The 21659-nt window shown below is 50.8% G+C and overlaps 1 protein-coding gene across 2 annotated transcripts in view; it reads left to right on the plus strand.

Moving 5' to 3' along the window:
- COL15A1 (collagen type XV alpha 1 chain) overlaps positions 1-21659 on the plus strand; it is a 108396-nt gene that overhangs the window by 26138 nt on the left and 60599 nt on the right. For both annotated transcript variants that reach the window (XM_030293220.2, XM_032595535.1), the window contains exons 3-6: positions 11990-12537; positions 14154-14228; positions 15788-15868; positions 21336-21483. In XM_030293220.2, coding sequence (XP_030149080.1) covers positions 11990-12537; positions 14154-14228; positions 15788-15868; positions 21336-21483 — 852 coding nt within the window. The remainder of the gene's footprint in view (positions 1-11989; positions 12538-14153; positions 14229-15787; positions 15869-21335; positions 21484-21659) is intronic.

Genomic DNA, 21659 nt, shown 5'->3' on the forward strand with positions numbered 1-21659 from the left:
CAGGTGAGAGGATGCTTTGGAAGCTGAAGCAGGTGCTGAGTGGGGAAATGGCCTCTCCTTCCTGCCGGGTGGGTGGGGTGGCCAAGCCACAGTGCCCACACCTTGCCTGTCTCCGCCCACATCCAGGCACCTTCAAAACCATCCCTCTCTCAGTTTAGGCCAAAGGCCTGAGAGAACAAGAAAGCAAGAGAGACAGAGACAGACAGAGACAGAGAGAGAGAGAGAGAGAGAGAAAGAGAGAGAGAGAGAGAGAGAGGAGAGCTCACACAGTAACTTCATTGAGCATGAAAATTCCTATGCTATATATGAAAACCGGAAAAGGGAAGGAGGCGTTCTAAGTTTACATGTAGAAAAATGCTCCTCTGTAATTCAGAAAAATGAGGTCTTTGATTGTTGCCAAACCCAGGTCTCCTTTCTAAGTTGATCCAGGACTTTTTTCCCTGGCAGGAAAATGGTTCTTTTTCTAAGAAATGCATTGGGTGGTAGGTTTTTCTAAGAGGCTTTTGCATCTTTGCTGGGTGCAGAAGGATCCCATGCAGCATGAATTCTGTTGTGTCCCTTTTCCTTCGAGAAGGGAGTCAGGTAGAGCCGGGAGCCTCCGTGGGCTCCCGCCTGGGTGGGGCGATGCTTCCTCACAGGCAGAGTTGTAACATTTTCCTGGGCACAGTGCTCCACGCCTCTGGCCAGGCTCTGCTGCCCAAAGACCAGGAAGTTTGTGGGGAGGACTGGCTTTGTCCTGCTCCCTGTTGTAGTCATTCCTTCCAGGCCTGAAGGCTGTGGGCTGGAGGAATGGACGGTTAAGAGTGGTTAGAGGAACTGGGAAACAGGCAGGAGAAAAGAAGGATGCCGAATCGGAGACTCGCAGACCTGGCAGGGGCCTCTGGAAACCATCAGCCTGAGGCTCAGAGAGGAGAAGGGATTGCTCAAGATTATACATTGAGCTAGTGGCAGTCTGCCTCCCAGGCCGGCCGTTTCCCTCGCCGCATGCTTCTGAGGCCATGATGCAAAAGTCAAGGCCGACTTGTGTGTGGTCCCAGAGTGCCGAGCAGGGCCCAGCCAGGCGGGTGCAAGCTAAGGGAGATATGCCTGGGTCCATCAGGAGAAAGTTCTGAGGACTAAAGATTGTCCAGCAGTGGTCAGGGTTGTCAGGAGAGAGATGAACTCCCCATTAGTGGAGATGTGCACACGGAGACCTTGCACATGGCACATAGCCTTTTGGTGGCCGTGTAGTGGAGGAAACTGCTTCTCCAGATGGTGAGCTGTGCTCTTCCTGCATAGAGTCTGTGGCTTGCTGAACTCCCAGCTCCCTGTCTCTCTGGGGAAGTCAGAGGAAGGGAAGCCACAAGCCAGGAGGTCTGATCTGATAACCCAGAGTCCTCAGGGGCCATGTCCCTGTAGGAATGTCTGAAGGGAAGGGTAAGAGCGGTCCTGAGAAGATGCAAGAATGTCTGCCTCCCTGGCAGGATGGCCTGAGAAGGAGCAAGGGGAGGGACGCTTGGTTTTCTGAGGCTCCCCAGTTTATGCTGCTGGAGCAAAGGAGGTATTGGAGAACTCCTCTCTCCCCGGGGCCTGGGTGCAGGGAAACCCAGGCCAGAGAGGCTCTGCTGGGGTTCCCAGGGTGGTCACCCCCACTTTACCTGCATATCGTTGCCTACAGGCTCCAGCCCCAGTAGGGGGCAGGGAGTAGGATCGTCTGCACCCCTGCACCCAGTGGAATATGCCAACCAGCCTGAAGGAGTCTTTAGTCCCCATTTAAGCTGAATAAAGTGTTCTGTGGGTCTTCACAGCCATAGGTGGAAATGAGAGATGTGTGGGCGGGACACCTTTGGCTTTCCCACCAGTAGTGTAGGAGGTAGGCATCTAATTTCTAGGTGTGGCTTGACCACAGCAACCTGCGTGACCTCAGACCTGCTCTCTTGGGACCCTCCCGGACCTCTGACTCTGATTCTGGTTGTTGGGATCCCCGTTCTCCCAGTTTCCCCAGGCCCAGGCAGTGTCCCTCACAGCTGTAGCCTGGGAAGCCTTCCTTGTGTTTCATGGAGGCGTCGTTCTCCATGTGGCCACCAGGGGCCGCTGCCATGCAGGATCCCGGGGTGTCCTCAGCCTCCCTCCCGGTCTGGCTTCTCTGCAGCCCTTGTTGACCTGGAGCCAGAGGAACGCTCCTTAGCTCCTTCCGGCCTTAAATGCTAACAAGCGCGAGCGCTGGGCTCAGGTCCCAGATGATCATCTGTGAGATGGAGCTTTGCGAAGCCAAATACAGTTCCCCAGGGAGGCAAGGCTCCAAAGCCCAGGCTTGTCCTAGGCACTGCTTCAGCACCCCACAGATGGAAGGGCTGAACCAGCCCATTGCACAGAAAGAGAAACTGAGGCTTGACTGTGGAAGAGAAATACCAGATGCCCTAGAGTCTGTGGCTGCGAGGAGGAGAGGGAAGGGTTCCTGTTCATCACCTCCTCTGGCCAGGTTGCTGTCATCTGTGTGGAAGGAAAACCTGAACCCTGCCTTGTTTGTTTCTTCATTGCTAGGAATCTGCCCTGGTTTCCATGGAAACCAGCTTTGGACCCCTGGGAGGAAAGTTGCACCCTGCAGTGACTGTTCAGATTTTCCTCTGCCTGGTCCATCTCTAAAGCTTTCTGATCCCTCCTCCTTGTGCCCTTGGGAGGGGCTGCCCAGAGCTGTTCTCAGGAGCCTGAGCCAAAGACTGGAGGAGAGAGAGGCTCCTGTGCATCTGTCTTTGCCCTTTCATCAGGCCACGGCACTGCCTGCCTGCTGTATGCCCTGATTTGAGTATTTAGAGGAGGGATTGATGCGTGTGGCTCTGTGTATAGGGTGAGAGTAGGGCTTGGTGTCTTGGAGTGCAGCTGAGCAAGCTTGGATGACTCAGCTGTGAGAAGATGGGAACTAGAAGAAACAGCATAAGCAGAGACAGAGAGAGGGGAAGAGACAATGAAGAAATGCAGCCAAGGTTCTCTTCAGTGTAATTTTGACTTGATCTTGAAGGCACTGGGGAGCCATTGAAGGCTTTGGGCTTATAAGTAGCATGAATAGGTGACTGCTAACCAAGACACCTAGATCATGAGCTTCTTGGGCACCTGCACTCTAGATTCAGTGTCATATCCCCCCATGGCACACAGGCAGAAATTGGGGGCTTTATAAGTGTTATCAATTCATGAATTGGAAAAGTGTGTTGAAAAACCACCATTGGAGATGAAGCTCTCCCTATGCATTGATGAAGGGAGAGATCAAGACTGAAGCCGGAATCAGCCCCAGGAGGTATTTTGAAGGGAGTGAAGATACCTAGAATACATCAGAACGGCTCCGGCTCTGAGATCCCATCTCGTCTAACTCCTCGAAGTGCACATGGGAAAACGGCGGTCAGGAGGGAGAACAGCTTGCCCAGGAGAGCACAGGTGGAGTCAGTGGCAGAGCTGGCACTCAACTTATGAGTCCTGCCTCCCCCACCTGGGCCGTGTCTGTGCCCAGAGGGCTTCCTGGCCCCATAGACCTAACCCCATGGAAATGAGGCAGCGTGTGGGTCTCCAGGAGATGAAGGAGCAGTGAGGTCCTTGTTAGATGTGGAGCCTCAGCCTCATGTCACTGACCTTAACCAGGGCCTCGGACTCTGAACCTGGCACTTCCTGGGTGCTAAACATTTTAGGTGTATTAGTTCACTCAAGTGACACGGCTGTTTTATGAGATAGGTGTTATTATCTGTGGAGAAGTGCGGCCCCCTCCCACCAAGGGCCCGAAGCTCCTGAGGCCAGAGAGTTCCAGGATCGGCTCCCCCCTCCCCCACACCGCCACCTCCCTTCGCACTGCCCCCTCTGAACTTGAGCCCCCAGGATGGCGGGATGTCTTCCCACCAGCTGTGATCCCCACGCCCTCCCCACTTCCCGCCCAGCACAGAGCCATCCCAGGACAAGCCTGTGGACCAAGTTGCTGGGCCTGTTTGTCTTGGCTCCCTGGCTTCTCTCTCCCCTCCCTGGTGGCCACCAGAGCAGGTGGCCCTCCCGCCGAAGCCAAGGAAAAATGAGCCAGCAGGCCCAGCGCAGCCCTGAGCATGGGTCATTCTAGGCCAGGGGTCGCTCCCCACCACGCCATGCTGTGGGACGCTGTGTTTGGAGGGAGGTTGGGGTTGCTGAGAGCAGAGCTGGACTGACTCGGGCTTCCTGTAGATTGTAGCTTGGCTCTCTCTGTGGCCAACCCAGTGGAAACAAGGCCTGTCGCCAGGCCCCTGCACACTTGTCTTCCCTCACGCAGCTGGGACCTGGGCAGCAGGAGGGCAGGGGCGATTAGGAAGGGTTCCCATTGCACACTTTGCTTTTGGCTAAGCTTATACCTTTCAAATCAAATAGAATCCCTGGTTGCTACTGAGCATTTGCAACTCCCACCCTTCGTTTTGTTGGATCCCCACGTGTGAGAATGGCTGAATGTCCCCACATCTCCGCTAAGTCATCCACCCAGAGGCTGCCCACTTGGTAAATGGCAAAGGCTGGGTCTGAACCCAGCTCTGTCCAATGCCAGGAACTCTCCTCTGCAGGTGGCTTCCTCTGCCCACTCTCCAGCTGGCCAACCAACCGCCTGGGCCCGGAAGGGGCTGGGGCAGTGGGGCAGAATCACACCTCCCCTCTGTCCATCCTTGCTCGCTGCTCATCTGCTACTTCCTGGCTGTGGCTCATAGTCACGGAGCTCCCTACCTGACCATCCATTTTCCTGTTTATAAAGCAAGGAGGTTGGATGGATTTGTGATATTTTTTTTTTAAAGCAGGATTCTTTTGGGACTAAAGAATTTCCAGAGTGGCCACGTGGAAGCCTGGGCTGTACCAGCCATGGCAGCGCTGGGCTGGTTGAAACAGGCTTCCTGGCCTCTCTGCCTCTGCCTCCAGGTCCCCTGAACCCCCACCTGTCCCTGAAACCCTCAGGACACCATTTGGAAACAAGCCAGTGACTGGATGAGCGGCTCTGGCCCATTTACTCCCTGTGGAAGGACACATTGTCCAAACCTGGACCATCCCACCAGAAAGGGGTTTCTCTTCTTCTCAGTAGGGGGGAGATTAGAACAGGAGGAAGAGCTTTACACTGGGTCAGGGAAGAAGAAAGCACGGCTGTCAGCAGGGTGCATTTGGTTTTGTTTTGTTTTTATCTTTAAACCGTGGAGGGGAGAAAAGAAATCTCAGTGGGGTGTTTGCTTTCATTTCTATGTCTTTTCTTTTCACTCTTTCCCTTCCCCCTTTCTTTCGGTACAAAGACAGGCTGTATCTGAGGGAGGAAAAGCAAGAAGAAAAGGTTTTATAGTTTCTAAAAGGGGATGGAAGGAGTTAATGCCTTTACAATATGCAAATGTCTTTTTCACACCATGTATATGGTATAAAATTTCAAAAAGTACAAAAGAGTATCGAGAGAAAAGAAAGTGTGTTCTTATTCCCCACCCACCACCTCCCCTCCCTAGAGACAGTCTCTGGTCCTAGTTTCTTCTGTATCTTTCTAGAGATATTCTAATACATATATATTTTAAAATATATATATTTGTATGGGAAATATGTATTAATGTATGCATTTCCAACTGATAGTGATTCTGTTCTGCACCCCTTTTTGGGGGTCTGTTTTTACTTAATACATCTTGTTGATTATTTTGTATTGGTACCTAAGGAATCACCCTTTTCAAAGGCTGCATGGTGTATCAAAACTGGTGATGCCACCAAAGATGGACAGTTAGATACATTTTAAACAATGCTGCCATGAACGTTCTTGTACATGCTTTCTATTTCACATACAGAACTTCATCCATTAAAAAAAAAATCCATAGAAGTATAACTTCTGGATCAAGGAGTACATGTTTACTTTTCATTTTGATGAATATTGCCAGAGCGCCTCCCACAGACATCATACGCATTGATGGTCCCAACGGCCCATCGAGGGTAGAGAGGTGGGGATGGCCCGTTCCCTTGCACCCTTGCCGACTCAGTGTTCTGACATTCTGATGTTTGCCAGTCTGAGAGGGAAAATGGTGTCTCTGCGTAGCCTTAACTTGTATTTCTCTCATTCTGAATGAGCGTGAGTGTCTTCTCAGAGGTTGAAGAGCCATTTTCTTTTTTCTTTTCTTTTCTTTTTCTTTCTTTTTTTTTTTACAGTGGCAAGAATTTCCTATTCTTTTCCCATCTTTCCACTTGGTTGTGGCTCTCCTGTGGATTCATCTGTTTTGTGTATTAGGTAACTAGTTTGTTGTCTGTGGCATATGTGGCAAATATTTTTGTCCGGTTTGAGATTTTATTTGACATTGTGGGATTTTTTTTTTCCCTGTGCAGAACTTTAAGAATTTCTGTGCAGTTAAATTTAACCAGATTTATCAGCCTTTTCATTTATGCCTTCTGGGGTTTCTCCTACTTAAAATTAATTCCTGTTTTAGTGCAAGTTGCAAACTGGAGAGGAAAAGCCTTGGATTGAGGATCAGATCTGAGTTCGTAGCCAACAATCTGTTCCCTCTTTTAACCCCAGTTTCACCTTTTTTAAATGAGGGGTTTGATTTTAGTCATGCAGTCATTTATTTGTTCATTCATTCATTCATTCATTCACTCATCAGAATTAGGCTGGATACTGGGAACACAGAGATGGATGGCGTGGTCCTTGTCCTCACTGTCTGATGGGGAGAGACAAGTGACCCCACAGTGACATGCAGTGTGTTGAGAACTATGATGGGGGACCCCAGCGTGTGTTGAGAGGGCTTCTAATGCAACTTCCAGAGGGGAGGGGGAGGGTGTGGGTGCAGGAGGTGAGACAAGGGATTTCCGGGGAGGTGAGGCCAGGGCTGGGTCTTGCAGGATGAGAAAGAGTTCTCCTGGCAGAAGAGCTGAGGGGGTGAGGTGGTGTGGGTGGCGAGGGAGAGGCACTTGCTGTGGAGGGGAGGACCCGCAGCAGTGCGGGGCCCTCCAGGGCCTGTGTCAGGGCATGCTGGGCAGTAGGGAGCGTGGCTGCATCCAGACCACAGAGCCTTCTGGAGCCGGGAGGCAGCAGCCTGATCCTCACGCTGAGGGCCCTGGGTGGCCATAGTAGACTCTCGGCAGGGCACCAACATGATCACATTTGCTCTTTTGTTGAGGACGGGTCATTGTTTTCGCTAAAATGTTGTGAAATATTTTCCAAGACGCGGTCTACAAAGATTACTACAATGAATACTTCTTTTGAATATTGCTTAGTTTAGGAAGTAAACGTTATTGCTATAGCTGAAAAGCCCCACAGACTGCTCGCATCTCCCTGCCTCCCCTAAATGTTGGTAAGAATACGCTGCTGGTGGGCATGTCAGACGGCACAGTGGCATCTTAAATGTTCTTGCCACACACACAACGATAGTTATGTGATGTTAATGGAGGTTTTAGCTAAAGCTAATAGATATACCTATATATACACATACGTATATATTGCAACGTTTAAATGTATGAAATCAACACATTATATATCTTAAGCTTACACAGTGTTATATGTGTCACTTATGTCCTAATTTTATTTTTTTTTTCAACGTTTATTTATTTTTGGGACAGAGAGAGACAGAGCATGAACGGGAGAGGGGCAGAGAGAGAGGGAGACACAGAATCGGAAACAGGCTCCAGGCTCTGAGCCATCAGCCCAGAGCCTGACGCGGGGCTCGAACTCCCGGACCGCGAGATCGTGACCTGGTTGAAGTCGGACACTTAACCGACTGCGCCACCCAGGCGCCCCTGTCCTAATTTTAAAAAGTAGCACTTCAGAGAACTTCAGAGGACATTTTAGCAGCATTCAGTGAAGTTGCAGGTGTACATCCTCATGTCACCCGATAATTCGGGTGGAATTGCCTGCACAGGTGAGCATGAGGAGATGTGTGGAAGGAAGTACATAGCAGTAAGTGTTTTGAAGAGTGATGAAAATCTCCCTTTCCCTCAGCAGAAAAGTGAGCCACTCTGTATGGCTTGTTTATACCATAGAGTGCTGTTGTGAAAATATGAGATCCAGAGCCTCCTGCATCAACACAGATCAGTCTTAAAAATACAATGCTGAGGGGCACCTGGATGGTTCAGTTGGTTAAGCATCCAACTCTTGATGCTGGCTCAGGTCATGATCTAACGGTTTGTGAGATTGAGCTCCTCATTGGGCTCTCTGTTGACGGCGTGGAGCCTGCTTGGGATTCTCCCTCCCCCCCCCCGTCTCTCTGCCCCTCCCCTCCTCAAAATAAATAAATGAAACATTTAAAAAAATAACAATTTTTCATGGGGAAAAAAGTGTCAGAAGGCATACGTGCAGCATACCAACACTGACATGAGGTTTAGAGATGCTCACAGTGGTTCTGCATTCTGTCACAGACACATGCATGCTCACATCGTAAACAAACAAAGACATGCATGGGAGTATACACACCACATCCCTCAGAGAGGCTGTCTTTGGGGCATGGCCAGCGGAATAGGATTGGAGAGTGGTGAGAGCTTCTGCTGAACCAATACTTTATCCCCCCCCCCTCTTTTTTAACGTTTATTCATTTTTGAGAGAGAGAGACAGAATGTGAGCGGGCAAGAGGCAGAGAGAGAGGGAGACACAGAACCCAAAGCAGGCTCTGGGCTCTGAGGTGTCAGCACAGCGCCTGATGTGGGGCTCGAACCCACGAGCCGTGAGATCATGACCTGAGCCGAAAGTCGGCCCCCTAACTGATTGAACCACCCTGGTGCCCCTGAATCAGTACTTTCTTAAGCAGAGTGGTGGACACATGCCTGTTCCTCATAATATTCCTCAGAAATTGTTTTAATAATGTATTCTGTTCAACCCAGTCCTTCCCCTAATTATCATTTCAACATGTAATCAATATACACGTTATTCATGAGATATTTTTCCTAAGACTTTTTTCCAAACTAAGTCTTTGAAATCTAGTTTGTATATTACACTGACGGCACAGGTCAGTTGCGATGACCTGTATTTCAGGTGCCGAACAGCCACACTTGTAATGGCTGCCATCTTGGACAGCGTGGGGTTCACACATCTCAGGTAGGGATCATATTGGGGGACCTCTGAGATTCCTTTCTGAACCTGAAAGTCAATGATGATGACGATGATGGTGATGAGGGTGATAATTCCCACCATTGATTGAGCATGTGCCAGCACCTCATGCTATTTCCTTCAGTCCTCGCATACAGTTACTCCCTTTCGAAATGATGGCAAGACATTTGCAACCATGTGGGTGGAACTGGAGGGGATTATGCTAAGCGAAGTAAGTCAGTCAGAGAAATACAAATATATGACTTCACTCATATGAGGACTTCGAGACACAGAACAGGTGAACACAAGGGAAGGGAAGCAAAAATCATATAAAAACAGGGAGGGGGACAAAACCTAAGAGAACAAACAGAGGGTTACTGGAGGGACTGTGTGGGGGGGTGGGATAAATGGGAAAGGGGCATTAAGGAAGACACTTGTGGGGATGAGCAGTGGGTGTTATACAGACGGGATGAATCACTGGAATCTACTCCTGAAATCATTATTGCACTCTATGCTAACTAACTTCGATGTAAATTAAAAATCAACAAATCAATAAATAATAAATAAAATGATGGCAAGACATAAAGGCACAAAATTGACCATTTTAACATTTAATATGTGTCTCATATTATTATTTACACTTTTTTGGTATGTCCTAACTATTCCATAATAATTTTGCGACCCACGCGCACACACACGCAGGCTAGCTGCTGACTTTGTGTGGCCTTCTCTGGGGGTGCTGGGGGGTGGGGCACTGGAGTCAGGGCATCTCTTTCTCTCCCATCCTCCAGGGAAGTTTGGGTTTTCCTCGATCACCCAGAGCTTCAGTTGCACCGTCATGCTGCTAAAGGGTCATTGGCATGGCAGGCCAATTAGGTTGGGCTACCCACAGGCCCCTGGGACGGAGCACCGCCCTCCCCCACCCCCCGCCCAGCTTATGAGACTGGGCAGTGAACCAACCTGAGGTCAGACCAGTCACAGCTTGAAAACACCTGCCACTTTTACTGTGTAACTCAGGGAGTCATTCCGTCTTCCCAAGCCTGGGTTCTTCATCTGTAGGGTGGGAGACTGGCAGTCCCTGGGGCTGCAGTGAGGACTAAGTAAAATCCCATATGAAAAACCCAGTTGTTTTTATAATCTGTATGGGGAGTTCAGGGGCACAGAGACAGGGTGTCCAGGCCACCCCCCCCACCCCATCTTGGCCTTCTTTTCTCCCTGTCAGCACAGTGGGGGCAATAACTCGGGCTTGCTGAGTGGATGTAATAAAAGGAAAGAATAGTGAATGTTCAATGCATTGCCACCCTATTTACCAGGGTTACGTGGATGGTGTCATTTCATCATTTTCGTGGGGCCCCTATCGTTGAAGGAGACCCAGTCTTCAGCAGTGAAATGACTCACCCAAGGTCACACAGCTGGTTAGTTGTCCAGTCAGACAGGGGCAAGGTGTAAACTGAGAGGCAGGCTTGATTCGTCAGACAGGGCTTTACTCATGGCGCCCTTGAGTGGCTTGGGTCTTCTCTGGACACAAACCCAAGTCCCCCGTGGTCACTCAGGCTCTCAGGATCCTCTGGCTTTTGGCCGTAGCCCAGGCAGTCACCAGGTGTCTGCTCTGCCCCTTGGTCTCTGGGGAAGGACCCTGCTCCACTCTGACCCTCCCTCACTCCAGACCTCCTCATGGGGCTGAATCCTCAGGCTCTGGCTTCACTTCTGAGGCCATAGGGTCCTGCATGTCCATTGTCCTGCCTGCAGGGGTCCTGTCCACCAGTCCCTGAGACCTGCCTTCCAATCACACTGCTGGCATGGTGGGTATCCCCTCGGGACCGGGTGCACATCCCTGCAAGCCAACCCAGAGTCTGCTCCCAGCGCACCAAGGCTCCTGAGCCTGGGGGCCTTTCCAGGCCGCCACAGTGCAGCCCTGCGGTATCAGTAAGAGCTCAGACTCTGGGGTCAGTTGCCCTGGCTTTGAACTCTGAGGGAACTTACCTTGGGCAAATTTCTTAACTTCTCTTGGAAGTAAAATGAGGTTAACAGCACCTACCCTCCCAGAGTTGTCGTGAGGATTAAATGAACTGATGTGTGTGAAGAGTTCAGAGCAGGGTCGGGCACAGAATGAGAGTTCAGGGAATGTCCACGATGATGATGGTGATGATGATGATGGTGATGATGATGATGATGATGATGATGTGAATTTCATTGCCCTGAGGTCTGGGAACACTTCGCTTTGTCCCTACTTGTCCCCCACACCCTGGGACACTTCAACAGTAGACCTCATTCTAAACAAACAAAACAAACTTACCCAGTTTTATAGAAAGAAATGAGGAACAGTCTTTGAGTCGATGGGAGAACATCATATATTCTAGGAATATTCTAGGAGATATTTTTCAAAGTTTTCCAAACTGTAGGTCAGGACCTTTTAGTGGTTAATGAAATCAATGTAGTGAGTCGTTGCCAGCATGCTTTTAAGAAAATAAAAGAGAAGAATTCTGAAACAGAGGAAAATATCAGAGTGCCCGGTGGGTATTAAAAATAAATAATGTTGGGGCGCCTGAGTGGCTCAGTCAGTTGAGCTTCTGACTTCGGCTCAGGTCATGATCTCGCGGTCCGTGAGTTCGAGCCCTGTGTTGGGCTCTGTGCTGACAGCTCAGAGCCCAGAGCCTGCTTCAGATTCTGTGTCTCCCTCTCTCTCTGACCCTCCCCCGTTCATGCTCTGTCTCTCTCTGTCTCAAAAATAAACATTTAAAAAATTAAAAAAATAATATTTTCTGAAACATTGGTTTCAGTGTTACAGGTATATGTCTATTGAAGGGGGAATATTGTGTTGCAATGTAAATGCATTTCTTATTGTGGGTCATTGTCAAAAAAAGTTTGAAAGCCAGTAATTAAGGCACTACCGTGGGGTTCCGAGGAATCCCATTTCGCTTGTGAGTTTTTATTTCTTCATTTCCAAGCATGGTAGAATATATGTGTAAGGCATGGCCTCTGTCTCCTTCCCTGCAGAATCGCTTTCTCCGGGCCACCTGGACCTCACGGAGCTCATCGGTGTCCCCCTGCCCTCATCCGTGTCCTTTGTCACGGGCTATGGTGGCTTCCCAGCCTACAGCTTCGGGCCTGGTGCCAACGTCGGCCGCCCGGCCAGGACCCTCATCCCTCCCACCTTCTTCAGGGACTTTGCCATCACCGTCACGGTGAAGCCCAGCAGCGCCACAGGCGGTGTGCTCTTTGCTATCACGGATGCCTTCCAGAAGGTCATCTACCTGGGCCTGCGGCTCTCGGGTGTGGAGGATGGCCGCCAGCGGATCATCCTCTACTACACAGAGCCAGGCTCCCACGTGTCCCACGAGGCTGCTGCCTTCCTAGTGCCCGTGATGACCCACAGGTGGAACCGCTTTGCAGTGATTGTCCAGGGCGAGGAAGTGACCCTCTTCATGGACTGTGAGGAGCACAGCCATGTCCCCTTCCAGCGGTCCTCCCGGGCCTTGGCTTTCGAGCCCAGCGCGGGAATCTTCGTGGGCAATGCAGGAGCCACGGGGCTGGAGAGATTCACCGTGAGTCCAAGCCTCGCAGATCAGGGAGGCCAGTGGACACCACGCGATAAACATAAGCAACTATTCCTGTTAATTATTTTTAAAAATATTTGTTAATGTTTATTTATTTCGAGAGAGAGAAAGAGAGATCGCAAATGGAGGGGCAGAGAGAGTGGAGAGAGAGAATCGCAAGCAGACCCTGCACTGTCAAGCACAGAGCCTGATGTGGGGCTGGAACTCACGAAACTGTGAGATCATGACCCCTATGGAGATAGAGTCTGACGCTTAGCCAGCTGAGCCACCCAGGCGCCCCCTCGTTATTGTCTTATCCTTACAGCCTCAAGGAGGCGTGTGTGGGTGGTGTGGAGAGCCCTAGTCCTGGAACCCCAAACCTAGATTCCGGTGCTAAGTTTCCAATTTAGCCTGATGACTTCAGAGTGTGGATTCTCTTGGTTTTCTTATCTGTACACTAGGATAAGAAGACCTACACCGTGGAGTTGTAGGTTTAAGTGGGATAGCCTGAGTGGAAGCTCTTTGTGCATTTTTAAAAAATGTGTATTTATTTTATTTTTGAGAGAGAGAGAGAGAGAGACAGCATGAGCAGGGGAGGGGCAGAGAGAGAGGGAGACACAGAAGCTGAAGCAGGCTCCAGGCTCTGAGCCGTCAGCACAGAGCCCGATGTGGGGCTCAAACCCGCTAACAATGAGATCGTAATCCGAGCTGAAGTGGGATGCTTAACTGACTGAGCCACCCAAGTGCCCTCTTTGTGCATTTTTAAGGCATTAGAAAAAGAGGAAGGCTTATTATTCCTTCAGTGACTTTTCCTTTGGAGAGGGGCAGCGGTTACATTGAAGTAATTTCTGCAAAGGTGGAGTAAGCTAGAATGCCAGAGTGACAGGTCATTTCTCTCTCACCTTTTAGACAATGTGCCCTGAAAAAATAGCAGAAAATTGACTTTCCTGTCAAAATGGGCTTTTATGAATAAGCCATTCTAAAGAAAATCCCTATGTTATTGTAGTCACGCATTTAGTCAGCACCCATGCTTCTGATACCTCACCTAACTGGTACAGGACGGTACCATGTGGCAGAGCTCAGGTATATTTGCAGTACGTGGGGACACAGTGAGTGAATCTTAAGAAGCTAAAACCTAATTACAATTTTTCAACACTGACTTTGGAAGCCTCATGGAGAATGAACTGTCAGGTGTGGAGAGAGGAGGCAGGAGTGGAGGCAGGAGGCTGGCCGGCCACTCTTCTTCCCAGGAGGCCTTCCAGCCAAGAAGCTTCAAGCTCCGGGGGAGAGACACTCTGGGAGTGGGGAGACGTGCATCTTAGGGCCTGCCACGGACAGGTTGGGGACCTGGGGCCAGTTAGGAGGCTGCTGTGGCAGTCCGTGCTTGGAACCCAGTACTCCCCAGGGGCCTCCCCAGGTAGTGGAGCTCATATTACGTTGGCCCAGGGAGAGTCCCCCTAAATGAGAGTGGGCCAAGGGTGGCTCCACTGTCACGGCCACAGGCAGCACATTCTCGCACCCGTCCTTCCCCTTGATCTTCTCTGTTACAGAACAATCGTGTTTCCCACTAGCGGTCACGCTGTAGATGTGCAAGTGGTGGCTTCTGACCCTCTGCTTTTCCCCAGGGCTCCATACAGCAGCTCACTGTCCACCCGGACCCCAGGACCCCTGAGGAGCTGTGTGAAGCCGATGAGTCCTCGGTGAGCCCCCACCCCCAGCAGCCAGTTGGCCAGGGAGGGTTGGGTGCCCAGGCAATTCCTCTTCCCCAACGTCATGGAGTCTCTAAAATCTCTCAACTTGTCAAGCGCTGCCTCAAGTCCTATTTTGGGCTTTTTAGCTTTTTTTTTTTTTTAAAGTGCTTCAGCTATCTTATTTGTTGGGGGAGGGGAGATTGTGTTTCTTGTAAGGTGTTAGGCTCTTCTATGGCTGTGGCAGTCAGTGGCCTGGTTTCCAGACTTCCTGCCAGGAAAGGGTGTCAGGATTCTAAAATCAAAGTTAAAACTCTAAGACATGAGTGTAAATTCCTATAAAAACGAACCTAAATTTAGCTTTTGTGCCTGGCAAATGAATCAGTTCCTAAGTTGGGCGTGGAATATGGTAAGCAGGGAAAAAAGATGGGCCCTTCCGCTCCTCCCCCCTTCCCTTCTGTCCCTCCCCCTTTTCCCTCCCCCTTTGCCCTCCCCCCCCCCCACCTGTCCCTGCTAGGTGACAGTCCTGGGGGTGCTGGACATAAAGGGATACACTGGCACCTGTCTCTGTCCTCCAGCTGCTCACACACACTTACACGCTCCAATGCAGTGACAAAGCTGAGGGTGACTGGAACACCGGGGAGGTCCTCAAACCCAGGTTCTCTGGCTTGGGTGGGGGTGGGGGCACAAAGGTGAAAGAAGAGGAACCAGACTAGGTGAGGGGGGGAGCTGATGCCTGGCCAATGACAAGGGAGTGTTAGCCAGATGAAGAAGAAAAGGCATTTCAGGCAGAAGCCATAGCCTGCTGCAAAAAGTCAGAGGCAAACAAAGCATTCTTAGAACTTTGGGTGCTGTCAACCCCAAAGCAAAGCATAAGTTGATTTCATTCATTTAGAAACAAAGCAGAAAAGCCCTTTGGAGGTAGAATTTGGCTCTGTAAGAATGTCTGCACTCCCTGAGGCCACGATCCTGGCCTGACATTCAGATAAAGCCGGGAGCAGGGAAACCTTATGTATATTCATTCCTTTCTCTGCAGTGCTGTGAGTACTGGAAAAGTAGAAGCAACCCCAGAGTCCAAGAATAAGGCATTATTTACAAAATGATGGCCCCCAGGCCCTTTGGCTGACATTAGAAGGCTAATTAGGAAGAAGAGGTAGCAACAGGAAGACATTCTCTAACTGTTACTGTTCTCCACTGTGTAATTCCGTGATTCTGGTGACAGCCACGCAAGTGGGAGGGCCTTTGGCAGGGACTGAAGGGACCTGGACAAAACCAAAGTAGGTATGTTAGAGACTGTCCATTGATTGTAGCTTTTTGTTTGCGTGAGCAATAAAATGTGGAAGGAACAGCAAAAAGAGCCAAGCCTGTGCACTGTACACATTCTCTCTCAGTTCCGCTCTTTCTGTCTCTTTTACCCTCTTATGCGCGCGCGCGCGCACACACACGCGCACATACACACACACACACACACACACACACACACACAGAGTTTCTCCAAAGGAGTCATCTTATGTGACTTTCCCACTTGTCAACTGCTCCCCCTGTGCCTGGCATGTTTTATCTCCATACAGGGGTCGGGAGAGACCAGCGGGCTTCAGGAGACAGAGGGAGTGGCCGAGATCTTAGAAGCTGTCACCTACACTCAAGCCCCGGTGAGTACTGGCTGGTAAGCCATACCTTCTCTGTCAGCTTTTAGAGGCTGAGTGCCCAGAGCCTTAGGTCTGACATCTCTGTTCTTAGATCTGTGACTTCCATTGTTGGCTCATCTGGGCAGGTTGGGAAAGTCCTGGCCGAGGGCATTTTGCCCGATCTCCAGTGCACTGGAATGCCAGTTGTCTCCCAGCCACCTTGTGCTGTGGCCACAAGAGGACTGTCCAAAGGCAGATATTGTGTCCTACTGCCTCCAAGCTCTGTGAACTTAGCAAACACATTCAACCTCTCTGAGCCTCAGCTCCTCTTCCATAGAGTAATAATCAGAGTCCTAGCTCCTGGGGTTGATGTGAAGGCCAGATGATGCAGTGCAGGGCCGGGTCTCAACCCAGTGTCTGGCATGAGGGAAGTGGCCCTGAATGGGAGATGATGTAGCATTTGCTCCAGGCACTGGGCTGTGAGAAAGAAGTCAGGGCTGCCACTCCTGTGAGATGTAGAGTCTTTTCAGGAGCTCCTGTCTGGCCCCATGGGAAAGGCAGCCATCCTCCCAGTGGTTGGGGCCTCCTCCCTCCTGGGAATCCACCCTGTGGCCTAGACAAGGAAGTGGTTTTGAAAGCACTGAGTCAGACTGTGGAGACAGCGGGAGCCCATTTTTAATGAAAACAGCCAACAGCGTCTGAGTCATTGAACACAGAGGCCCGGTAATCTGGCACATTCTATAGAGTCATCTCTGATAAAGGAAAAGAAGGAGGTAGAAACAAGGCAGAGGCTATAAATTATAGATTATAGACCTGTGGGAACAGAGGTTTGGGTAGGGCAGAATAGAATTGTAATCTGTTAGTGCTCTTTCTGTGGAGAGGTATATGGAAAACTACCCTTTGCAGGGCAAACTGAGACCCAGGCAGGGGAAGAGACTGGCCCTTGGGTACCTGGGGAGAGCTGAAGCTAGAGCACGGGTCCCCTGATGCCCCATCCAGGGTTCAGGCCACAACCCTGTGCTTCTGGCCTGGGCAGTAGTGCAGAGGTTTATCCCCAGGACCACAGCCGGTGCGAGGGCAGCTGAGATGGAAGAGGCAAAGGTCCAAGGTGGGCTAGGTGGCAGTGGGGAAGGTGGCTGGTCTGGGCAGTGTTGGAACCCTGTGTGCCACGGCTCTTGGGTGCCCTGTTGGCATGTCCAGGGCACATGCAGCAGGGCACAGAGTGGTGGTCCTTTGGGCCTTCTGGCCTGATGTGGTGGTACCCCCAGTGCACCAGTTCACAGGTAGGAGTGAGGCCAACTCAGGCAGAGATGCCAGTAACCCACGGTGGCCCTGCGAGAGGGACAGGAAAGGGGAGTGAGGTTTGAGAGCATGAGATGATCGTGGTGACGGGGACTGGTCAGGGAGGGCTTTCTGGTAGAGGAGGCATTGTAGCCAGGCAGCTCTCAACAGGGGTAGAGACAGAGAGGGAACGGAAGAGAACCAGGGTTTCCCCATACCTACCATGGCTCTGCTGCTTTTGTATACATGACTTAATGTAATCCTTACAACAACTGTGTAAGGGAGCTGACAGCAGACACTTGGGGAACAGGGTGGCTTTGCTAGGGTCATGCAGTGGTGAAGTCAGAACGTGGGACCACAGTACTGCACGTGGGGGCACACCGCAGCTGGGAGGAAGTGTCCGGAGAAAAGTGATTTGATGGACTCTTGTTCCTAGATTTCCCAACCCCACTCTCCCCAGTGGTTTTAAGAGAACTGGTGCATACCAGAGTTTCACCAGGTGTGGTTTAGCTCTGCTGCTTGCTGTTTATTGACCTTGAATCAGGAACTTTTTCCCACTCAGTTGAGATGGAGCATGCCTACTTCATAGGCTAGCGCGAGTTACATGACCCTCGTGAAACCTGGGTGGGACTCAGCACATGACAGCCCTCAGTTTATGGCGGTGGCTGTCATTAGTCCTGACTGATAGGCTTATTGTGCCAGAGTGCCCTGTTCCCCTGGGGGTCCCCTTCCCACCACCTGCTTCCTGCCTGGCTGGTGACTGGGGCTGCCGGAGCATGCCAAAGCCCTGTGGCTGTCCTCAGTCCTTAACAGAATTCTCTGTGGGCTGTGGGCCCTGATGCTAACTTGCCTGTTCCTGGTATCAGAATCCCTTTCGCAGGTACCTGCACAGCATTCACTTCCTTTGCCATTTGCAGGGCGGTGTTTTTCCATTAATTCTTCAGAGGAGGCACTGAGGCACAGAGGGGTGAAGAGCTTTGTCCCCAGGGCTGCCTGGCTTGGAGGGGGACAGAGCCAGGTCTCCAGCTTGGGTCCAGATCCTAGAGCTCCGTCAGTAATGTCACCATCTCCTGGAAAAGGCTCTGTGGCTCCCTCTGCCCCCCCCCCCCCCCGCCACCCCAGGACAGGGAGTTTCCCTCTTCTCTCAGACGTTCCCCTCCCGTCTCTGGCTTCTCTCTTGGAATGAATCTCACTTTCCTGTCCTCACCCTTTCCAATCTGCCACCCTGCAAGACACAAGCCATGACCAGCGAACTGAATCATGGACTGCCTAAGCAGTTAGGGACTTAAAAAGCCAGCCCTCCTCACCTCTTTCCCCATTTAGGGCAGGAGTCCCTGCTACCCCATTTTTCCCCCCTGCTAAGTCAGCTTCTGTTGACACACCTTTCCATTTCTGGAAAGTTCTATCATGCCTGGTTAGAATTAATGTCCCCACGGTTCTCAGCTCTGGTTGTGCATCAGAATCACGTGTGTGTCTTGGCAGGTGGTGGGAGGGATGTGGTGGGGGGACAGTTGCTGCCTACCTGGACATTCGGATTCTAGGGGAGTGAGGCCCACCAAAGTATAAAAGCGCTGCAGGTGATTCTGATCCACAGCCAGGACCTCTTTTCCAGCCACACCCAAATGCTCACAGTTTCCCAGACTCTATACATTGCATCCCTTCATCCAGGCCCCAGTGGTCTGCTTGCCTAGAGGGCCCTTCCCCCGCCCTCCCCTCCCCCGCCCCACCTGGCCAATTCCTACTTTTCCTTCAGGATCCAGTCCACAGCCCCTCATCGGAGCTTCCCTCCTGCACTTGGCTCTCACTTCTGCTGTCCCACGTGTCACAGTCAACCACATTGTGTCTGGGTCTGGGTCTCCCCATAGTCCAATAATTGAAGGGCAGACGCTCTGCCTTATTTCTTCATTTCTCTATCCCCTGGGATCACCTAAGGATCTGGTGCACAGTAGAGCCTCAGGAAATATGTGTGGAATGAGTAACTCTGTTGTTGAGAGAGAGGCCCAACAAATCTCTACACTTTTAATACAAAGTCTATACACCCGACAGCCCCGTTGTGTCATAGACCACGCTGGTTCCACATCCACGCTAGCCCTGAAAACCACAGCCACCTGCTGGAGGCAGGACAGCTGCCCTAACCACCGAGGGTCGGCTTACCAGAGTCACGCTCTGCTTTGAACAGGACATTGTAGCTGACTTCTTGGGAGTGTGACAAAAGAGGGTTTGGGCTTGACAGGCTGGAGTCAGGGATTTCATACAACAGAACCTTTGCCATCCTGAGTAACAGAACTCAGCCCGTTGTTCCCTTGCTGTCCTGTTTCTCATACCCCCACCTGCCTGCCTTGTCCCAAAGCTCAGGTCCCCTACAGGACACCATCAGAGAAGCACTGCAGGGTGCCGCATGCTCCTGGAAGGGAGAGGAGAGGAAGTGCTGGGGGCAGGGCCCTTACCACCCTGCTGGGTCACCACCGCAGCTGGGGAAGTGTGGGGAAGACCACTTGGGAGTTCTCCACAGCCTTCCTGCGGTGGCACCTACTCTCTGCTGCCACCCCCCACCCTGGTCCTGCCTCACTGGGCCTCTGTAGTGCAGCCTCCCGGTCTCTTGGCCTAAACCTCAACTCTTTCAACCCTCAGATCCACGCTCCAGTTGGTGTCAGGGTGAACTCCCCACAGCACAACACTTCTCTTGAGCCTGATATCCCATGAAGGCCCCGGGTCCAAGGCCAAACTTCTCACCAAAGGGCCGGCCTCCCCGCTCTCTGCCTCTCCTGGCTCCGGCCCCCTGCTTCCCTCCTCCAATCCTTGAACCCTCACCAGGCGCAGGTTGCCAGGCCCTGACGATGCTGTATCCTTTCTTACCCAGCACCTCCCTCCTTCCCTGGCTGCTGAAATTCTCCTCATTCTTCAATGCCCAACTTCTTGGAGGTTTCCATTCCTGCTTCTACCCTGGAGAGTTTATACTACAGTAACCTAGATTTTGTTTTTCAATACATATATAGTCCATAGTCGTTACTGAAAAAACTGCCAATTGCAGATGAGCAAAGCAGATAAAAAATCACCTCTAATACCAACACCCGGAGAAAGCACTATTGAGGTGCTGTCCTTTCTCAAAATTTAAAATTCCGGTGATGTTGATAATAGCTGCCATAGATGGGTTCATACTATGGGCCTGGCTCAGTGCTGAGCATCTCCATGCATTTTCTACCCTGAGAGTATTACTATTGTCCCGTTTTACAGAAGAGTGAAGTTACATGACTTGCCTGACAAAATGTGGCCAGTAAGTGGAGAGCAGAGATTTGACCTAGATTTGACTGTAAGAACCGAACCATTAAATCCCAAGTTACGGTGCCCATAAGAATCCCCTTTGTTCTGATGGACCAGAGATCCACTGTTTGTACACTGGATTTTGGCACTAAGGAAGTAACCTTCTATTACTAGTCAGGATAGGCAAGTCATGTGACCATTAACAAATCAGCCCTAATACCTCAGTGGCTGAATTTTCTTATTCATACCACGGGTCCAACACCAGTCAGCAGGATCCTTCCATTCACCGCCCTCAACCACTTGAACTGAGAAAGGGATGAGGCTGGGTCTAGGGATCCTGGATCTTGGGATGATATCATGACATTCATGGCCCCCCATCACCATTTCCATCTAGATCTTGAAGATGCTCTGTGTTTCCAACTGTTGGGGGCTTTTGTCTGTTTGTTTTTCTCTACTTGGTAAGGTTAGTCTAGACACTGTCTGACTTTGGAAAAGCAACACAGACCCTAAAGTTTCCTTGAAAGGAAATCACACTCATCTTCTAGTTCATAGGTGTTCAGGACACATCTGGGAGTGGATTTATATGGTGCTCACTGAGTGCAGCCTGGTTCATTCATTTGTTTACTCATTCATTCCCTCATCTAACAGAGCTTTATTGGGCACCTCCTCGGAGCTGGCCTAGGGCGCAGGGTCCTCGTGCTGGAGCTTCAGCCAAGATGAGCAGAACTCTCTGTAAATGGAACAGAACTCAATTCCCCCAGCACATACATTTTTCAGGCCCTGGGAGGTTCAGTAGTTGCCTATGTACATGGCAGGCGGGTCCAGCCATTTTTCTGGATTAGTTCAGCACCCTGTGGGTATGTTATTTTCTTCAATGATAATCACTGCTGTTTTTTTTCTGCTTTCCTCCCAAGTAAATCCTTTTGGGTCTCATTTTTTCTCCCTTCAGTCTAAAGAAGCAAAAGTGGAACCCATAAACACACCTCCGACTCCATCCACTCCTTCTGATGATGGGGAGCTTTCCGGAGAGCCTGTACCTGAGGGGACTCCGGAAACCACCAACTTGAGTGTCATCCTGCACAGCAGCCCTGAGCAAGGCAAGTCCCTGATATGCCTTCATATAGAGTGGTCTTTTAGTAAGTGGTTACTGTGTACCCAACCTGGGTGATGTATGCAACGTAGAGCATCTCATTTAACTTTCCCCTCTGTCCTTTGAGGAGGGAATGCTAACCATCCTCATTTTATAGACAAGATGGGGAGATCAAGTCAGGTT

The sequence above is a fragment of the Lynx canadensis genome, chromosome D4, assembly GCF_007474595.2.
Source record: "Lynx canadensis isolate LIC74 chromosome D4, mLynCan4.pri.v2, whole genome shotgun sequence".
NCBI lineage: Eukaryota > Metazoa > Chordata > Mammalia > Carnivora > Felidae > Lynx > Lynx canadensis.